Here is a 20,639-nt window from a genome sequence, read left to right as displayed (position 1 = left end):
GCTTCCCCTCGACTTTTCCATGCACTTCACGCACCGCCCACACCCCTTGCCAGCCCCGCGACGAGGCGCTCCACTAGCCCGACGGCGACGCCCTTGTGATGCAAGACGGAGCCCGACGGCGGCCGGTGGTCGTGCCCCTGGCCGTCGTCGAGCATGAAGTAGATGTCGATGCCCTTGGGCATGAGCAGGGGCAGCGGCAGCTCGTCCAGCGACAGAGCGGGCCGCGCGGAGAGGGCGCTCTGCCGTGCGACGCCGCGAAGGCTCGGCTCGGCCGGCTGCAGCAGCTGCGAGATGACAACCACCGCCTCGGTGGGGGCGGGCCGGCTTGTGAGCAGCTGCAGGGCCGGCGCGGGCGAGCGCATCTGCCGCTGCACGGCGCGCAGCAGCGGGACGAAGCCGCCCCTCGCCTCCTCCGCCGAAAAGGAGAAGACGCGCAGCGAGGAGCCGTTGCACATGCGCCGGTCCATGATCTCGCGCTGCGTCCAGCACAGGCTGATCGGGCGGGGCTCGCCGCTCACGCAGGCCGCGGCTAGCAGCGCCGCAGCCACCTGAAACGCGTTCCCCCCGAGCGCGCGGCCCCGCTCCATCGCCGCCGCCCACTCCCGAGCGCCCCCGAGCGTCCACGGCCGGCAGCAGGCGTCCCTCCTCCCGCCGCTCCGGTCGATGGGCGGGAGCTGCGGCGCCGCCGCCAGCAGGCGCGAGAGGTCGACCGCGATGGGGCGCGCCACGCCAGTCGCCTCCACCTCCCTCTCGAGCGTGAAGACTGGGCGCGGCAGCGCGGGGCACGCGGCGCGCAGCGAGTGCGTGTACGCGGCCAGCAGCTGCTGCGTGACTTGGTGCGTGGAGTAGAGGTCGAGGATCGCATGGTGTGCCACCAGCGCCAGCAGCCAGTGGTCCGGCGCCTTGACGCACGCGAGCACGCGCAAGAGCGGGCCGCGCTCGAAGTTCAGCCGCCGGTGGAGGTTGTCTGGCGACAGCGCCCGCGCGAGCTTCTCGCTCGAGCCGATGCAGCGCACCACTTGCAGTGGCACGACGAGGTGGCTGTGCGCGACGCCGCGCAGCCCGCGGTCGGGCAGGGTGGTGCGGAGGGCCGGCGAGCGGAGCACGACGTCGTCGAGCGCGGCCTGCAGCAGCAGCGGGTTGAGCGGCCCCTGCACCTCGTAGTAGATGCTCAGATGCGAGACGCCGGCCGAGGCGCTGCTGCTCGCTCGCGGCGCCTCGTCGCCGCGGAAGTGGACCAGGGACCAGGAGCTCGCGGCGTGCGCCTCCTGCTCGACGCCCGCAAGCCGGCTGCTCGTCGCGGACGCGACCAGCGAGCCGCCCGGGCCCGCCGAGGCGCGCAGCTGCACCAGCGGCGGCGGACGGCTGGCGCGGGCCACGCGCAAGGCGGCCGCGCCCAGCGCCGCGCTGCTCACGGGGGTGCGGTCCGGCCCAGTGAGCTGCACGACCTCGGCAAGGGGCCGCATGATCGCCGCGTCGAGGTCGGCGATACGGGAGGCGCTCGGTTGCGTGCCCTCGGGCGCGAGCCGCAGGTACCTCGCGGGCGCCGCGAGGTGAATCCGCCGGGACAGGACGCTCGCCCTCAGGATTCCGAGCGCGGCGCTGTCCGAGGGCGGCTGCCAGCAGTTGAGGACCAGCGAGATTGCTGCGACCTGCCCCCATCGAGGGTCTGCAAAGCAGCGGCGGTAGTCCTCCAGCGAGCCAGGCCGGCACACAAAGAGGAGGGACCGCTCGCCCCTCTGCCTCGCCTCGTAGCGGGGGCCGTGGCGGAGGGTGACGGCGCTGGGCCAGACGGACTCAAACAGGAGCTCCGACCCGCCCTCCGCGGCGAGCACCAGGACGGTGCCCTGGCCGTAGCAGCGCCGGGAACGTGCGCTTGGGCGCAGGGAGTAGTGTCGGCGTGCCTCGCTCGGGTCGACGGGCTCAAAGGCTGATGTCGGCGTCAACGGCGGTGGCATCTCATGAGACCACTCTGCGGCGGAAGGCGCACTGCCCGCCGCGGCGGCAAGCCTCGCCACAAAGTCGCGGACGCTCCCTGAAAAGTCCTCGAGCCCAGCAGTCAGCGCAGCGCTGCCATAGGAGGCGGCGCCGCCACCGGACCCGGAGGAGAGCCGCTGGACGGCCCCACCGACTAGCGCGCGGAGCGCAAAGGAGGAGAGGCCGAGCTGCGCGAGCGGCGTGTCGGCGATAGCCTCAGAGTCTCCTCCGGGGCGCTGCCCGCTCAGAAACTCCACGGCCCAAGCCAGCGCCTCGTCTTCCTCGCTCCACTGAGAAGCGCCTTGCTGCAGGAACTCCCGGACGGCGGCCAGCGCACGCCGGGCCTCTGCAGGATCGGTGAGGAAGGACGCGTGGCTGCCACTGACGCGGACGCGCCGCAGGCGCTTTGCACTCGCAAGCACCGCGTCCCCACGATCAAAGCCGGCTGCCAGACCCGCCGACGTCCGGGGCCCGCCGGGGAGCGTCAGTGGCCCGACGGCATGCACGAGCAGTGTTGGCGTGTCCAAAGGTGGCGACGCGGCAGCGGCCGACGCGAGCCGTAGCACAACGTCCCACGCGAGAGCGCCCTCCCCGTGTGAAGGCGCGGCCGGCTGCTGCAACGAGCGAAGCGCAAGCTTCAAGCACGGCCGGGGCACCCACGAGGAGCTCGGAAAGATCGGGTCGAGGAGGACGAGGGAGTGCACGCTGTGGCCAATCTCTTCGAGAGCACGGCAAACCGCCATTGCGATGCAGCCCCCCAGCGAGAAGCCCGCCACCTTGTACGGGCCCTCGGGCTGTACAGCGCGCATCTCACTCACGAGGTAGAAGGCCAGCGACTCCATCGTTAGCGCCGGTCTCGCCATGGCGGCGGCATACGGCAGTCCCACCACGGTGACGTCGGCCAGGTGCTGGCAGAGCTGGACAAACTCGAGCTGGCAGACGCCGGGAAGGCCAGGGATATAGAAGACGCACCCCGAGGGGGCGACCGGCCCGCGCACTGCGCCAAAGGACTGGGTGTCCAGCGGGTCAAAGGGCCGTGCGAGCGTCTCGACCCTCAGCCGAGGCTGCAGCTCGGGCGGCCGCTCCTCCACCTGGCCAGCCCCTTGCTCGCCGGCGGGCTGGGTGAGCTCGATGGTCTTTTGCAGCGCGGCAGCAACACCGCGGCCTGTGGACTCCTCGTCTGCCAGCAGCCTCCAGAACGCGCTCGGCACAACGCCGCCACAGACGGGGGCGATGGTTGCGTGCCACAACGAGAGCAGCGCCCTCGAGTCCAGACCCGCGGCCGCCAACGGTATGTCGAGGTCTTGAGAGGCGCCGAGATCTCGCAGCCCGCGGCGGATCACCGCGAGGGCGTCCGGATGCGGCGCGCGCGGCGTAGCGCCGGCCTGGTCTTGAGTGACGTGATGCCCTACTGCCTCGCCAGCGGGGCGAGAATAATCGCTCGAGGGCACACTCCACGCGATACCCCTCCGGAAGAGTCGGGGGGCCGCCGGCAAAGGGGAGCCAAGAATGGGGCTACTGAGGGCCTCGGCCACGCTGTGAGCAATGGTGCCCGAGAAGCCAAAGGCGCTCGTCCCTCCGGAAGGGGGAGATGGACCAGCTCGGACTGGTGAGCATGCTACGGGGAGGCACATGGAAACGGTCTCGGAGTCGGATTGGATGCAGCTGGTGTTGAGGCTTCGAAGCTGCGCGTGGGGTGCGTGCTGCCCGACACGCAGCGAGGCCAGCGAGGCGAGGAGCGAGGTAAGCCCAGCCGCGGGCTCCGCATGGCCGACACTGGCCTTGATTCCAGTGAGGACGGCGGCGACGCTCGTCGACGAGTCGGGTGCGGTACAAGGGGCGTCCAAGATTCCACAAAGCGACAACGTCTCAACGGCGTCCCCGAGCAGCGAGCCGGCAGCGGCGAGTTCAAAGCCAGCGACCGAGTGAGGAGTGCGACAGGCGTCCGCAGTCGCGGACGATATCAAGGCCCTCTGGGCCAGGCCGTTCGGCGCCGTCAGGCTGGCGCTCCTCCCGTCTTGCCGCACGCAGCTGCCGCTCAGCGTCGCGACCGGCTCGTGCGGCCCGCCCGGCTGCGACCCGGCCGGACGCAGCGCCGCTGCGGTGCACGCCTCCGCCCGCGCGTACCCGTCGGCGCGCCTGTCGAGCGTGTGGCTGCGGCCGAGCACGGACGTCATGCCCGCCACGGCAAACGTGAGCCCGACCCGCGGCGACAGCATCACGTTGACAGCCGACACCAGCGCGGCGGAGCTCTCGCCCAGCTGCAGCGACCGGAGCGCCGCGTGGCCCGCCACCAGCGCCGACGAGCACGCCGTGTCGTACGCCGCGCACGGGCCGTGCAGCCCGAGCGCGAAGGACAGGCGGCCCGAGGCGACCGAGTGCGCCCCTCCCGTCGCCGCGTAGACGCCGCCCACGCTCTGCGAGGCGAGCGCGGCGGCGAAGTCCGTCGACGCGATGCCGACGAAGACGCCCGTCAGGCTGCCCGCCAGCCCCTCGCGCCGCTCGCCCGCGCCGTGCAGCGCCTCGTACCCGCGCTCGAGCAGCAGCCGCTGCTGCGGGTCCATCGCCGCCGCCTCGGCGGGCGAGACGCCGAAGAAGGCGCCGTCGAAGAGCTCGACGCCGCGCGCAAAGCCGCCGTGCCGGACGCGGCTCGACACCGCGTCGCCGGCTGCCGAGTCGGGCCGAGGGCCGAGCGGCCACCGCTCGGCGGGCACCTCCGAGATCAGGTCCGCCGCGCTCATGGCGACCCGCCACACCGCCTCCGCGCCCGCGGCGCCAGAGGGCAGCACCGCGCTCGCGCCCGTGACGAGCACGGCGACTCGGCCTCGCTCGTGCGCAGCCGGGGCGCGGTGCAGCGGCGCAGCCGGCTCGGGCGTGGCGCCGTCCGACAGGTACGCCGCCAGCTGCCGTGCGCTCGGGTGGTCGAAGACGAGCGTGCTTGGCAGCGCCGCTCGGCCGCCCACCGCGGCGTGCAGCTGGTTGCGCAGCTCGACCGCGCCGAGCGAGTCGACGCCGGCCTCGAGCAGAGGCGTGTCCGCGTCGGCGGTGGCGCCGGCCGTGCGGTGCACCAGCTCAAGCACCTCGGCGACGCTCAGGCTGCGCGTCGCCGCCGCGACCGCCCCCGTCGCCTCTGCTCGCCTCGATGCCTTCCCCCCGGCGCCTCCTGGGCGGCCGAACGCGCTCAGCAAGGCCGGCGTCGCGCGCCCGGCCAGGAAGCGGTCCCACCGCACAGCCACCGCCGCCAGCACCGGCGGCGCGTCGCGCGACAGCGCCGCAGCGAGCGCGGGGCCGCCCTCCGCGATGCCGAGCAGCCCGATCCCCGACGCCTGCAGCCTCGTGCGCACGTTGTCGGCGGCCGCCATGCCCGAGGATGCCCAAGGGCCCCACTGCACGCTCAGGGCCGCCCGGCCACGCGCGTGCACGCCCCGCGCGAGCGCGTCGAGGCCGCTGCTCGCCGCGCTGTAGTTGGCCTGGCCGGCGCCGCCAAAGAGCGCCGCTATCGACGAGAAGAGGACCGACGCCTGCAGCGGCAAGGCGGAGCCGGCGCGGTGTAGGAGCGCCGCGCCGTGCGACTTGCTCGCGCTGACGCGACGCAGCCCGCTCGCGCCCTGCTGCGCCAGGAGCCCGTCGGCGAGCACGCCCGCCGCGTGCCACACGCCCCGCAACGGCGCCGCCGGCGGGTTCGCAGCCAGCGCGAGGGCGCGCTCCACCTCCCGGGGCTGCGCCACATCGCACCGCACAAAGAGCGCAGCGCTCCCCGAAGGCAGCCCGGCCGGGCCGCTGCTGACCGAGCCGCCGCCGCGCGACGCGAATATCAGCCGCGTCGCGCCGCGCTGTGCAAGCCAGCCCGCCGTGGCTTGGCCGAGCGCACCCGTGCCGCCGCTCAGAAGGTGCGACGCTTGCGCTGCTGGCGTCGAGGGAGGAGCGCGAAGCCGCACGACGACCTTGCCGATGCTCCGCCCGCTCTGCAGCCAGCGGAACGCCGCCGCCACAGCCTGCTCCAGCCAGAAGCTGACGCGTGGCAGGCCGACGGCCACCCGCGCGGTCGCACGCGACCGGAGCACGAGCAGCGTGAGGCGTGCCCGCGGCGCCTCGCGCTCGGCCAGGCTGTCGAGGGCGATCGCGTGGAATCGTGCGTGGGGCACCGCTCCCGCCGCACGGCCGCGACTCCACACGCCGCGCTTGCCGATCTCCTCAAAGTGGCCCGACTCGCAGAGCAGTGCCCACGAGCAGGCCGTGAAGTCGCGCGACAGACTGCTCAGCACCACGTCCAGCCGCGCCCCGCGCAGCTGCGAGGCGCCGCCCCACGCAAAGGCGCCGCCGCTGCGCGAGCTCCACTGCTCGAGAGCGCCGGTCTGGCGTAGGAAGCGGTGCTTCGCTCGCGCGCCGGCCGTCACGCTGATCCGCAGCCGCAGCCAGCGCGCGTAGACGGTCGCCGCAAGCCCCACACCGCCCGCGCCGGCGTGCAACAGGCATCGCTTCCGCGCGGACGGCGTGGAGTCAGAGAGGGCGACGTGGCTCGTCATCCACGCGGTGGGCAGGCTGCTGGCTTGCTCGAAGGTGAGTGCCGCCGGCTTGGGCACTACGAGCCGCGAGTCAGCCCGCGCCAGCGACGCGAGCGCGCCAGTGGCCAGGCCCAGCCGAGCGCCGGTGGCACCAGCGCCCGCCGCGACGCCGGAGCAGTCGCTGCCAGGAGGCCCGGGGTCGCCCGGGTACTCTCCGAGCACGTTGAGCACGTCTCTGAAGTTGAGGCCGACGGCGCGCACGCTGAGCTCGGTCTCGCCCCGCGAGGGGGGCAGGCGGAACGGCGGCTGTGGCTCGACCACGAGCGCGCTCAGCGCGCCGCGTGCACCGAGGCGCAGCCAGGCTGGCCGCCGCGATGTCGAGTCGGAGGCGCGGGCGAGGCGAGGCGCGAGGACGTCGCGGCCATCCGTGCACACCGCCGTCTCGAGCTCGCCTGCCGCGGCAAGCGCCTCGAGAGCCGCGAGCACGCCTACAGTGCCGCCGCCGCCCTGCGACTCGAGCGACCAGTCTGTGCACGCCAAGCTGCTGCCCATCGACTCTTGCCGCGCGGCACGCGACAGGCCCCACAGCCCCGCGTCCGTGATGCGCATCGCGCCGCGTGGCGACGCCTGCTGGGCGCCGAGGGTGAGGAGCCGCAGGCCAGCTGGCGCAGCCGCCGCCGCGAGAGCGACCACGTGCCGCAAGCCAGCCTCGAGCGCCGCCAAGCTGTCGACGTGCAGCATCCCGCCTGCGCTGAACTGGCCGAGCAGGCGCGCAGCGCCACCGACCGGAGGCGGCGATGCCGCTGCCGCTGCATCTCGGGTCGCCGGCCGCACCGCGAGCAGCGCGGCGCTCGGCTGGCCGGGCGAGGGGCCGAGGTCTGAGCGCCGCCACGCCGTCTGGTAGAGGTGCCCTTGCGCCTCGCCCGCTCCAGCGCCGTCGACGAGCTGCCGGCTGCGGAGCCCCACCAGCCGAGCCAGGCAGCCGCCGCCAGCGAGGCCGCCGCCAGCGCTGTCCGCGCCCTCGCTCGCGCCACCGCGATGGCAGAGCCACACGGCGGCGGTGTCGGGCCCGGAGGCGGACGCCACCGCCAGAAGCAAGCTCGCCGCTTGGCCGCCGAGGCCCGCCTCCTCCACCGCGAATGGCAAGGCTGTCCCGCCGCGAGCCGGCTGCGCGGTGAGGAGAGCAGAGAGCTGCAGCGCGCCGTCGAGGTCTGCCGGATGCACGAGCGTGCCTTCGCCGTACCGGCGGCGATGGAGCAGGGCTGATGCCGCCGCCGCCCCAGCCCATGCCGCCTCGAGCACTCGGAAAGAGCGGCCGTACTCGAGCCCGGAGGAGCGGAGCGACGCGTACGCAGCAGCGGGGCACAACGCCGCCGCCAGACGCGTCCGCAGACGCGCCGCCGCCGGCGAGCGCTGCCGTCCTGCCGCACCGACGTCTGCGCTCATGTGCAGGGCCGTCTCGTGCGGCGCCCCCGCCTGCTCGCGCTGGTCCGCCTCGCGCCAGCTGCGCGTCTCGACCCGCGCCATCGCGCCCTCCACCACGGCGCAGCCCACCCACAGCCCGAGCGGCTCGTCGAGTGGCAAGGGCTGCACAAAGACGCCTTGCCGGAGCGTGGCGCGCGTGGACGAGGCGCCGCCGGCCGCGTCCCCGCAGCACACAGCGCGCGCCATCTCGAGGTGAGCGGCCGCGGGGAAGACGACGCGGCCGCGGACCCGGTGGTCTGCGACCAGCGCGGCCAGCACCCCGTCCGCAGGCGAGCGGAAGCTCAGCGTCGCCGCTTCGGCGGCTGGCCAGCGGTGCTGCCGCAAGGGGTGCGCCGCCTCGCCCCAGGCAAAGCGCCGGCGGCGGAACGCGGCCGGCGCGCGCAGGCCGCCCAAACACAAAGGATTTATCGAGCCTATGGGCTGCGCCCGTCGCGCCAATGCGTGCGCAATGGTGCCGCTGTAGCCGAACGAGCTCACGCCGGTCACAATGTCTACCCTCCTGTCCCGCTGAGTGTTGAATGAAGTTGGGTGCTCGTTGACGCCTTGGCCATCTCTGATGAGCGGGTTGATCCGTCGCAACTGCGCATTCGGTGCGCCTCCTGCCTGATCCAGCATCGCCAAGATGCTTAGCAGCCCCCCCAGCCCTGAAGCCGCCTCCGAGTGCCCAAAGCTAGCCTTTGTGGCGCCCACAGCCAGAGGCGGCGAGTCCCTCTCCCTGTCGACAGCGCGAACCGCCGCCATCTCGATCGGATCACCGAGAGCGGTGCCGGTGCCATGGGCTTCAAGCCCTCGGTCACCGATCCGCTGCTCTAGTGGTGCCATTGCGCCGGCAGCGTTGAGCAACGTCTCCTGCGCGGCCGCGTTGGGCGCGGTCAGACTGGCGCTGCGCCCGTCCTGCCGCACCGCTCTGCCGAGGATGCAGCACATCTCCACTGCGACAAACTTCGTCGCCAAAACGGCGGCGACGCACGCCTCGGCCCGCACGTAGCCATCCGCACGCGCATCGAACGTCTTACATCGCCCGTCTCGCGCTAGCATGCCTGCGCTCCCCATCGTGACTGATGCGTCAAGCAGCAGCAGCAGGTTTGCGCCGGCAGCAAGCGCACGGTCGGCATCAGACGCCTCGCAGCTCTGCAAGCCGCAATGGAGGGCGACTAGCGACGATGCGCACGCAGCATCACACGTCCAGCAGGGGCCCTGCAAGCCGAGACAGTAGCTGAGGCGCCCCGCCGCGACGGCGGACGAGGTTGCTGTAAGCGCATGCGGCCGCAAGGCGCCTTGCCTCAAGCCTTCCCACTCGCTCGCCTCGAGCCCGAGGAACACCCCGTCGGCACGCGGAGCCTTGCTCGCCGGGCCGCCCGCGTGAAAAGCCTCGTAGCCAACCTCGAGCAGCATGCGCTGGCGCGGGTCCATGGAAGCGGCCTCGAGCGGTGCAATTCCAAAGAACGCACTGTCGAAGCGACCGATGCCCGACAAGAAGGCGCCGCGGCTTGCAAACGAGAATTGAGCCGCAGAACCGCGAGCGTGCGGAGCGGCTTGCGCGAGCTCGAGGCGCAAGGGAAGCTTGGACACTGCGTCGCCGCTCGCCGCGACGAGGGGCCAAACATGACGCCTTCCTGCCCCACCTGGGACCCGCGCCGCGCAGTGGCAGACAGAAGCGGACACCGGCAGGCTGCCGCTGCGCCGCATGGCGCCCGCAGCGGCGCCGACGGCTGGAGAGCCGGTGCGCTCCAGCAAATAGGCGAGCAACGATGCCATGTTGGGGCGAGCGAAGAGAGTCGTCGGCTCGAGGCGAACGCCTGTTCTCCTCCCGAGCGCGTGGGCAGCCTCGACCAGATCCAACGAAGCTAGGCCGCACTCGAGAAACGCCGAATGCGCGTCCCACGCGACAGCGGAGCCGGAGATCTCGGTCACGACGGCCAGAATGGCCGACTGGAGCGCGCCGCGCCGCGCCTCCGCCCCGTAAGGGGTCGGATCGGCTGCGTGGCGTGGCGAGGGCGGAGGCTGGGGACCGTGAGCGTGCAAAGCGTCGGGCGACAGCAGCGGCGTGAGGACAGAGCCGTTGCCAAGTGCGCGCAGCAGCTGCCCGAGGCACGCTGCCAAGGCAACGCGTGGCACAGGCTCAAAGCCTCGGAGCACCGCCGCCCCTCGCAGGCCCTGTTTGCGGAATTCCGCCGCCGCCATGCCCACCCCCTCAATCAACGGCAGCTGCGCGCTCGCTGCCGCGAGGCCGCGCTGCGTTCGCCCACGCGCGTGCTCGTCGAGGAAGGAGTTGGCGGCTGCGTAGCCGGCCTGCCCGATGTTGCCGAGGGCGGCCACAACAGAGGAGAAGAGCAGCAAACCGCCGATGCGCTGGCGCTGCGTGGCTGCGTGCAGCAGGAAGCAGCCGCGCGCTTTCGCGTGGAAGGCGATCGACAGCTCGGCACGGCCCGTGGTTTGGAGCAACGACCGCTGGAGGACTCCCGCTGCGTGCACGATGCGGCCAACGCGCGGGGCCGCCGCAAGGGCAGAGGTCACGTCTGTCGCGCACCCGACATCAGCAGCGAGGATGCTCAGGGCCCTCGCGCGTGTGCGTAGCAGCCTGAGGGTCGCCTCAAGACCCTGACCTGTGTGCGCCACCGCGCCGCTCCTCGAGAGCAGCACAATCTCCGCACCGCCAGCGCGCCGGCGCGCCAGCATCAGGGCGGTCTGGAGACCGAGGCCACCCATGCCGCCGGTGACGAGCTGCTGCTCTGGCGTTGAGCTGCCCTGCTCCCTCCCCCTCCGCCGCGACGAGACGTTGCTCGAGCAGAGGCCAGCGCTGAAGCCCCGACGGCCTTGCACGGCCACGTGCGAGCCCTCCGCCTCGCGAAGCCACAGCTGAGGTTTCTCCCCGCGCCGCAGCCGCAGGGCGCAGTCGACGAGCCCGAACCGGAGGCTGGGAGCCTCCCGCCAGACGACCCGGGAGAAGCCCAGCAGGCCGGCGTGCGCCACCTGTCCTGCGCGCGCAAGAGGGACCGCGAGGCTCGAGGTGGAGGCGACGAGCTGGAGCTGCGGCGCGGGTCGGCGAGGGCTGCCCTCGCCCACCAGTGCCACGAGGGTGCGCAGGAGCTCGACCAAGACGGCCAGCGCGTCGACCTGCGGTGCACAGCTGCCGGCGGGCGGAAGCCACAGAGAGAGGCGGGAGAGGTGCGGGGAGGCCAGCCGCTCGAGAGGGAGTGCGGCGGCAGCACGCGGCGACGCCGACAGCCGATCGCCGATGGCGGCGCAAGTAATGACAACGTCGGGCGACTGCGGAGGAGCGAGTCCGACCGAGCGCCACGTGAGCTCGTACAGGCGGCGTCTCCCCGGCGCCTCTGCAGCAGCCCGGGCGGGGCCGAGGCTGTAGCACAGCCGCCGGTACCGCGGGCCGCTCTCTGCCCGCCGGACGAGCGCCACAAGCGCCTCTCCGCCGGGCGTGACGCGCAGCACCGCGTGCACAATCGTGCCGCTGTACCCGAACGAGCTCACGCCGCCCTCCTGCGAGCCGGCCGCCGCGGCCGTCGAGCGCAGCGCCGCCAGCTGAGTCGGCAGCACGCACGCCTTGCCCGCCACCGCCGCACTCACGAGCGGGTTGAGCGCCCGCAGCTGCGCGTTGGGCGGCGCCTCCGCGCCGCACAGACCAAGCAACAGGCGCAGCAGGCCGCCCGCGCCCGCCGCCGGCTCGCCGTGGCCGCAGTTGGCCTTGATGCTGCCCACCGCGAGCGCCTCGCCGCCGCCGCGCCGGGCGAGCACCGCCGCGGCGAGCGACCGCGCCTCGATCGGGTCGCCGAGCGACGTGCCCGTGCCGTGCGCCTCCGAGCAGGCGAGGCTGTCGGCGACCACAGCTGCGTCGGCGAGCGCCGCCTCGAGGAGCGACTGCTGCGCGAGCCCGTTGGGCGCGGTGAGGCTGGCGCTCTTGCCGTCCTGCCGCACGCAGCTGCCCAGAGCCGAGGCGACCGGCCGGCGAGCCGTCGCGCCTCCCTGCAGAAGCCAAGCGCAGCACGCCTCGCCACGGGCGTACCCGTCGGCCCGGCGGTCAAAGGTGTGGGACCGGCCGAGCGCCGACAGCATGCCCGCGACAGCGAAGCTGTGGCTCACATCGGGGAGCAGCATCAAGCTGACGCCGGCCACCAGCCCGCTCTCGCACTCGCCGAGCCGCAGCGCACTCGTGGCGGCGTGGCTGGCTGTGAGGGCGGCCGAGCAGGCAGTGTCGTACGAGACAGCAGGCCCCTGCAGGCCGAGGGTGTACGACAGGCGGCCCGACGCGACGGCGAGGCTGCCGCCGGTGGCGGCGTACGCGGAGGGCGGAGCCTTGCCGTGGAGAAGGCGCTCAAAGTCGCTGTAGCTCGCTCCGAGAAAGACACCCGTCGAGAGGCCGAGCAGCTCGTGGCGGGCGAGGCCTGCGCCGTGCAGCGCCTCGTACCCGCGCTCGAGCAGCAGCCGCTGCTGCGGGTCCATTGCCGCCGCCTCGGCGGGCGAGACGCCGAAGAAGGCGCCGTCGAAGAGCTCGACGCCGCTCAAGATCGCGCCGTGGCGCATCCGGCCCGCGGCCGCGTCGGTGGCGGGGAGAGACCAGCGCTCCGCCGGCGCCTCGCTCACCACGTCCGCGCCCGACGCCGCCATCTCTCGCGTGCCGCGTGGCCCGCTCGCGGGCGGCAGCGAGGCGGCGAGGCTGGTGAGGCGGGCAGCGGCGTGCACCGCGGGACCCGCCGCGTGAGGAGGGTCCGCCGATGGCCGTGAGCCGTCGCCAGCGGTGCGCTGGCTGATGAGCGCGGCGAGCGCCGAGACCGTCGGCGCGCCAAAGAGGTCCGAGGGCGCTAGGGCGGAGAGAGGGTGCCGGCTGGCGAGCCGCTGCGCGAGCTCCTCGATGTCAAACGAGTCGAGGCCGAGCTCCATCAGGCCGCGGTCGGCCGACGGGAGCGGCGCGCCGAGCAGTGCCTCGACCTCGATCTGCACGCTCGCCACGGTGGCGGCGGGGGCCGGGCAGACAGAGTCGGCCGCCAGGGAGGCGGCCGTCGCGAGCGGCGGAGGCGGAGAGTGCTGTCGTCGAGCGGCAAACGCGGCCAGCCGGAGGTGCTGCAGGCAGATGCCTCGCAGCCCGCTGGCCTGGTATGTGGGCAGCACCTGCACCTGTGCAGCATCGGGATCGGGAGAGGGCGTGGGGGCTGAGGGCGGTGCTCGCGGAAAACAGCGTCGAGCGTAGCAGTGCATGCCTGAGCGGCGAAGGATTCGGGCGCCGCGCCCGTTGCCGTTGCAGAGGCGACACGCTGCAGTTGGCGAGGAGAGGTGTGCAGCTGCATTGTTGAGGTCGAAATATGACCTCTCTGAGCACATCTCTCACCCCTCCCTCACCCGCCGCGCCGAGCTGATGGCGATGCCAAGGCGCCGCCAACAAAAAATTTTTTTTCGCGAGTACACCACGAAAATTCTAAAATTCGTTGGGCCGCTGAGGGACGATGTCACAGGCCGAGCGTTACCGACTTTGTTTGTGTGAGATAGCTGAGAGAGAGTGTGAGAAGATTGGTGGGAAGACATTTTTGAAAACCAACAAAAAACCCTCACAGAGGTTTCTTGTTGTTTGTTCAGAGATTTGACAAAACTACTTACGACTGTATTATGACAACAGTTCTCTCTCTCTCCCAGTTCTCTCTTATTATGTATTTAAGGTCATTATGTCCGCGGCCCACTATGTCCGCTGTAAGTCAGTGATCGCCACAAACCCTTGTGGTCAGCTCCAGATCTCGGATATTTTTTGTAGGCACCGGAACGCCAAAAAACTACTACTCGAGTATGTGAGGTTACCGACTGCACTCCAAGTGCTCCAAGAGTATGTATATAAGTAGAGGAACGAGTCGAGAGGACAGGGAGGGACGTGTCCGAGGGGGACGGGGGGGGGGGAATAGGTCTCAACGTTCGGCGGCTTCTCGCCCACCGCCGTTCTCAAGCTGCGCCGCCTCGCGCGCAAAGTCGCGCGCGGCAGCGTCGACCGCACGGCCTACTCGCCCAAATACTCGCTCTCTTTTATGTCCCACCATGCAGAGCGCATCTCTCTCTCTGTTGTGCGAGGCGTGAACCGCGCCATTCGCTCTCACCTGGCAACCCTGTCTGCACGTCTCGCGCGCGCGTGAACAGGGCCAACAACCTTTAAATGCCAGGGCTCCAGGCCCCAAATGACGTGTGAGTGTTAGAGTTGTTTGGTATAATGGTATTGCTCAAAATCTCTCTCTTAGGTCTCCAAGTGCTCTTCGAGGGAAAAGTACTCCGAGCAACCCCGCGGCTCTCTCTCTCTCTTCCGGAACGATCGTTTTGCGATTCGAGGCAAGGGTAAGGTGGGAGGTCGTGCGATTTTTCACCTGCAGGGGGGGGGGGGGAGAGAGAGAGAGAGAGAGAGAGAGAGAGAGAGAGAGAGAGAGAGAGAGAGAGAGAGAGAGAGAGAGAGAGAGAGAGAGAGAGAGAAAAGAGAGAGAGAGAGAGAGAGAGAGAGTGAGAGAGAGAGAGAGCGAGAGAGAAAGAGAGACAGAAGACACAGAGAGAGAGAAGATATAGAGAGAGAGAAGATAGAGCACGGACACACCCTCCGCAGCCAAGGGGCGAACCCAGAGTATGCCGGACACAACAAGCCCTCCACAGCTGACTGGCTCGGACTGGCACGAACAAGAACCGAAGAACTGACTGCGATGCGGCCGATCGCCTGCTTGCCGCCGTGCATCCTCCTTGTCGCCTCCACCGCCATCGCTGCCGCCTACGCACTCTCTCCGCCGGTTCGGCCAAGAGCCCGTGCTCCCGGGAAGCTCGACATGCCAGCGATCCACGATATGTCTGATAGGTCTCTGTGGGCGGTGGCCGCGTCGTGACGCCTCCAATCTCGCTGCTGATGTACGACGGCCCGGGCAGAACCCTCGGTCAGGTCGCGTTCCCCGCCGTGTCGCTCCTCTTTGGCTGCGTTGCGCCGGCGTTTTTCCGAGACCTCCGCCGCGTCACCGGCGCCGCGCACCCCGGCCTCGTGGCGACCAGCGCCGCCGCCTTTGCCGGACTCGCGGTCGTCGGCGCGGTGCCGCTGCAGCGCGACGTGCCCGCGGTGATGCGCGGGGAGGCGCGACTCGGGGCCGACTCGGTGCTGCACCAGAGCGCCGCCGCCGTCTTCTTCGCAGCGGCGATCGCGCACATGGCCCTCTGGATGCGGCTGTGCGTGACGGCCCCGCCAGCCTCGCCGCTCTCGTACCGGGTCGGCTGGCGAAGCGCGCTCTTCAAGGGCGCATGCGCCGTCACGAGCGTCTTCCCGCTGCCCGCCGCCTTCCTGCTCCACCCGGCTTCGCCCGCGCGGCGCGTCCTCTCGCTCTCCGAGGCGGACGCAGGCGGGCTGCAGCAGTACTGCCTCGTGCTCTGCGTCGCCTCCTTCTTCGCCTCGTACTCGGTCGAGCTGGCCGGCGCGCTCGACCCGGCCGGGGAGCAGCGAGAGTCCAAAAGGGACTGAGTGTGGCTGTGACTGTGAGCGTGGAGGGGCGCGAGAGGGTTGCGAGTGCGTGTTGGCCTTAAACGTCGATCGAACAAACATCCATACGATACATACGAGCTCAAGATGTTAAAAATGGTATGTCGCGACCCGGCTCTAACCTCTATGAGTAATTATGTTGAATGTTGGTAGCATTTGGGGTCCCATGGGCCATGGCCTTGCCCCTTGTATGCCGAGGCGCGAGGGTGGCGGGATGAGTCGGACGAACGGAAGTACGAGGTACATGTAGTCGCTTTTGTGACCTGAAACCCGAGATCGAATGACGCGTCCAGCGAAATGTAACAGCGAAACGACAAACCGCGCGCCGCTGGACGTGCGTGCACAGCCATGCGCCAGGCAGCACAGGCCACGCCAGGCCTGCTCCTCCTCCTCTTCCTCTCCGGACCTCACGCTGCCGTCGTCAACCGGGTCACTGGCCCCTCAGAGCGTGAGCTGACCCACCTCTCGCCGGGCGGCGGCGCCTCGCTCTACATTTCCGGGGCAAACCTGGGCGATCCATTCAACCCGCCGACTATTCTGCTGGGCGTCGGTGGCACCGGCCGGTGCGAGCTCGAGGGCTTCACCTCCAGCAACCGCCGCCTGCACTGCACGTTGCTGCCAGATGGCCTGCCTGAACCGGACGAGGCTTACGCGCCAGGTCAGAACCTGCACCTCGTGCCGCTATGGCTGGTAAAGGGCGGCCGCCACGCCGACTGCTGGCACGTTGGTGGCGCCAACCACGGCTGCTTTGTTCAGTTCGACCTAGGAGGCGCGCCGCGGCTTACAGATATCTTCACGCCCAGCATTCTGCCGGGCGGCCTCCTCCGCCTCGGCGGCCGCGGCATCAACGGCGGCGCGGTGGGACCGCCCGCATTTCGCGCGAGCTTGACGTCGTCCTCAACACGAGCGGTCGTCGGATGCGCCTCCCGGCCGGCAGGGTCTGAGGTTGCGCTCGCGTACTCGAGCGATTCTGCGTTTGGATGCCGCCTCGAGGCTAGCGAGAATGTCGCGTCTGGCTTCTTCAACGTGTCGCTGCTCGACACCAGCGAGGCTGGGCGCGGCTGGGCGCTCAGGCACTTCCTCGTCGATCGCAGCATCGACATTGCAGAGAGACGAACCTTCGATCTCGAGATTCTCCCAAAAGTCACAAGCGTCTCTCCGCCATCGGGCTACGTCACGGGCGGCACCGCGCTTACTGTGACCGGATCCGGGTTTGGCGCCGAGCCCTCGGCGCTGGCGGTCGATGTCGGTGGCTCCACCTGCCAGGTCACAGAGCTCAAACCTGGGATCGTCTCGTGCATCGTACAGCAGCGGGCCTCCGCCGCTGGAGGCGACGGCCCCTGGCAGGGAGAACGCGGCGTCATGTGGACCAGCTCTGACGGAGACTCCATCCGCCTCGACAGCTTTGAGACTCCGGGGTGGGCGGCGCCGAGTGCAGTCGTAGGCTCCACCCTCGCGGGCTGGTTCGTCTCGCCGATCTCCGGCCACGTCTCCTTCTCACTGAAGCTCTCACACGCGTCCGAGCTTCGATGGTCGGGCTCCGAGGCTGCCAGCGGTCTCAGCCTCATCGCTGCGGTTGGAACCTCCGAGGTGAGAGCTTCCGAGCCGTGGCGGGTGGACGCTCTGGCTCATGGGCCAGTCACTGCCAGACTTCCCGTGGTCGCCAACGGCTCGTACTACCTGGAGGTGCGCTGTGAGGGGGGCGCGGCCGGCACATGCGGCCTTGCGTCAAGGCTGCACCTCGAGGCGCCGCATAGCCTTGAGTTGCCGAGCCGGCGACTGCGCGCGCGCATCAAACGGTTGGGCTCGTGCAGTGACATCACTGACCGCGCTGAATGTTGCGGGTCCATCTCCAGCGACGGTAAGCTCTGCGTGCCAGCGACGACAACGTTCGAATACGGTGCAGTGTGCATCGACTCGGAGGCTGCGGCGTCAGAGTACCGGCGTGGAGTCTCCGACGTCGCCGCGTGTCCTGCACGAGGCGTGGCCCCTGCCAACACCTCCTACGTCAGTCGGGTCATGCTCGGCTCGCAGACCGCGTGCTCATCCATCACAGATCGGGCACATTGCTGCAGAGCCGTCGATGGCAGGGCGACAGGGGCTCATCGTGAGCAGATTTGCGTGCCGGCAGCCTTGAGGTTCAAGAATGACAACGTGTGCGAGACCGCGCGGCATGTCGCCGCGTATGACCTGACCGCCGCCGCGTCGTGCGAGGAATTTGCCACATCGCGCCTCGAGCACGCGAGCACCGTCTCATCGCAGCTCCATCGCGAGACGGTGACGCACGAAGTGCAGCGCATCACGCTCGCACAGAGTTTGGCAGCTGCCCCCGTGCAGGAGATTGTCCTCTCGTGCCTCGAGCCAGACTGCATCTTAGCCGACCCAGCCGCCTCAATAGAGCTCGTCCTCTCGGGGCGACGCTCGCTGCCCATCGCCGCCGGTTCGGCAAGCGCGGCGGATATCGAGGCGGCGTTCCTGCCATTAGTGGGGGACACGTACGCCGGCCTGACGGCAGAGGTGACGAGCCGCAATGAAAGTATGGTGGTGCTCCGGCTCTCTCTGCTCGCGCCGTGGGCGAGCTGCGCCACGCAGGCGGCGCTGCCTCTGCTCGGCGTTCGGCCTAAGGCAAAGGTGCTGGCTACGGTGACGCTAGTCGAGTCTCGCTCGTGCCTCAGCGGCGGCGCGACCGTCGGGTCGGGCGCCCTTCTGGCTTGGGACGCGAGTGAGACATCGGCGGCGGCAGTCATCGGCGCGGCGGTCGGCTCATCGGTGCTCGTGCAACGCGGAGGCGATGGACACGCGACGTCAATATTCACCGTGACGTACCTCCGCTCGGGAGACCACCCGCTGCTCTCTGTGAACGGCTCCACGCTCGCTCGATCGCCCGACGGCGAGGTGACCGTATCTGTGGAGGAGGTCTCGCCCGGAGGCATCAGCTTCACTCCTGTCCCCGGCCGCTACCTTACCGCGGCCAGCCCCAACGCGATGGTAAGCGTCCGTGTGGGGACGCAGAGCACAGCAGTTTGCGCCGACTGGGACAGCGCCTTTGTGGGCTGCTTTGTGCGCGAGTCCATTGCGCAGTCCCGCGTGTACGAATGGACCGGGCAACTCGAACTGGGAAGGTGCGCGCTGGAATGCGCCGGGTGGCCAGCGATTGCGGTGTCGCAGCACAGATGCCGGTGCTTGGAGCGCGTGCCACTGGCCACCGACAAGAGAGAGGACAAGGCATGCCACGTGCCCTGCTCGGGCGACTCGAGCCAGCTCTGTGGCGGGGAGCAGACCGGCCCGTGGAGGGAGCGCACGCTCTCTGTGTACGCCAACTGGAACGCATCAGCTCCGTCGCCATGCTCGTTCGGCTTCAGAACGGACGTCCCTGCGATCGACTCCCTCTCTGGCGCCGCGCTCGTCGCCGGCGAGAATCTCGTCCTATACGGCACCAATCTCGATGCGGGCGTCGAGGCGCCATCTGTTACCGTGTGCGGCGGCAAGTCGTGCCCACTGGTTTCCTCTAGCGCCTCCCAGGTGTCCTGCACGATGCCAGCATGCTCCGCCTCGGCCGGCGAGCCTGTACTCCTCCGCATTCGGCCACATGGCTACGCGCTGTCTCCTGCAGGGCTGATAGTCCGGGGAGTGCTGAGCGTCTCCAGCGTGCTGACCACTGCTGGCACCGCCGCCGGAGGCACGCTGCTCACAATCATGGGCGCGGGCTTCAGCGACAACCCAGCGCGCATGTCGGTGTCACTCGTCGCGTCGAGTGTGAGCGTTGCAGGCTGCGAGGTCCTCACCTCCTCGACGGCCTCGGGTCAGCTTGTTTGCACAACGACTGCCGCGCAAGACGCTTCACGCCCAGACGATGTGCTGGCAGCGGTTGAGGTGTCCATCCGGGACGAGAGCGATGAACTTGTCGAGTCGAGCCGAATCGAGTCGGCGTACACCCTCCTCGGCTCCTCCAGCGCACCTCTGCTGGAAGCACTGGATGCGGTCTCGGGCTCTGCTGCTGGCGGGCTCCGGCTTTGCATGAGCGGACAGCGGCTCGCAGAGACAAACGCGGTTAGTATTGGCGACGCCGCCTGCGCTCTCGAAAGCGTCAACAGTACGCAGGTCTGTTGCATCACTGGCCCACACCCCGAGGGAATCGCCAACGTGAGTCTCACCTCGCCCTTGGGCAACACGGTGCCCCTCGCCTTTACGCATTCGCCGGCACCGAGGGTGACATCGCTCACGTCGTCTTCCGGATACGATGGCATGACCCTTGGCCTCATTGGAACGGACTTGGCCGTACCCGCGGAGGTACACATCGGAACAGTGCCGTGTCCGGTGATCAATGCCAGCTCTACCATGATCACTTGCACCGTCGGCTCGATGCCGCTGGGCGAGTTTGGCATCAGCGCCGTCGTGTCGGGCGTCGGAGCCGCTGAGGTCGCCGACGATGTCATCATTCGGATCGAACCGGCCATGCTGACTCTCTCCGCCTCAGCTGGCTCAGTCGGGGGTGGCGCCACGCTCACGGTCACGGGGGCCGGCTTTGACCGAATGGGCCTAGCGGCTGAGGTCCTGGTGGGCGACTCGCCTTGCGCAATCCTGTCACTTGCCCCTACCAGCCTCCAGTGCCGCATCCCTGCCATCGTCCCGTCCACTGCGCTCCTACCCGATTGGATAAACTCGTTTTACCCGGCGCCACCAGGCCTGCCACCGCCATCCCCTCCACCGCCCTCGCCACCGCCGCCGTCTCCACCGCCAAGCCCCCCTCCCTCACCGCCGCCCTCACCGCCACCACCCTCACCGCCCCCTTCTCCGCCGCCGTCGCCGCCACCGCCGTCGCCTCCGCCCCTACCGCCGCCATCTCCGCCACCACCGTCGCCGCCGCCGCCGTCGCCACCACCGCCGTCGCCACCACCGTTACCACCTCCCCCGTCACCGCCGCCGCCATCGCCGCCGCCCTCGCCGCCGCCGCCATCGCCGCCGCCCTCGCCGCCGCCGACGCCACCACCACCCTCACCACCCCCGTCGCCGCCACCGCCGTCGCCTCCGCCACCGTCGCCGCCGCCGCCGTCGCCACCACCACCATCGCCACCACCGCCGTCACCGCCGCTACCGCCGCCGCCGCCGCCGCCGCCGCCACCACCGGCGCCACCGCCGCAGCCGCCACCATCACCACCGCCGCCATCGCCACCGCCGCA

At 70.2% G+C, this 20,639-nt stretch overlaps 2 protein-coding genes across 2 annotated transcripts in view; one reads left to right on the top strand and one right to left on the bottom strand.

The window, feature by feature from the left end:
* Positions 1-26: 26 nt before the first annotated feature.
* Positions 27-15,134, bottom strand: PKS1 (polyketide synthase; the record flags this gene model as incomplete). The annotated part of the gene is made up of 3 exons (XM_005791648.1): positions 27-13,091; positions 13,157-13,267; positions 14,949-15,134. 3 exons carry the CDS (start codon positions 15,132-15,134, stop codon positions 27-29), a joined length of 13,362 nt encoding a protein of 4,453 aa, XP_005791705.1.
* A 673-nt stretch (positions 15,135-15,807) lies between these two features.
* The window catches only part of EMIHUDRAFT_223628 (hypothetical protein), a gene marked incomplete at both ends in the record, with an annotated part of 8,773 nt that continues 3,941 nt past the window's right edge, over positions 15,808-20,639 (top strand). Inside the window, 2 exons of the mRNA XM_005791536.1 lie at positions 15,808-16,761; positions 18,472-20,123. Of these exons, the coding sequence (XP_005791593.1) occupies positions 15,808-16,761; positions 18,472-20,123 (2,606 nt within the window). The remainder of the gene's footprint in view (positions 16,762-18,471; positions 20,124-20,639) is intronic.

Source organism: Emiliania huxleyi (genome assembly GCF_000372725.1).
Source record: "Emiliania huxleyi CCMP1516 unplaced genomic scaffold EMIHUscaffold_111, whole genome shotgun sequence".
Lineage (NCBI taxonomy): Eukaryota > Haptophyta > Isochrysidales > Noelaerhabdaceae > Emiliania > Emiliania huxleyi.
The sequence above is the reverse complement of the archived record's forward strand: the minus strand, read 5'-3'. Positions and strand labels throughout refer to the sequence as shown.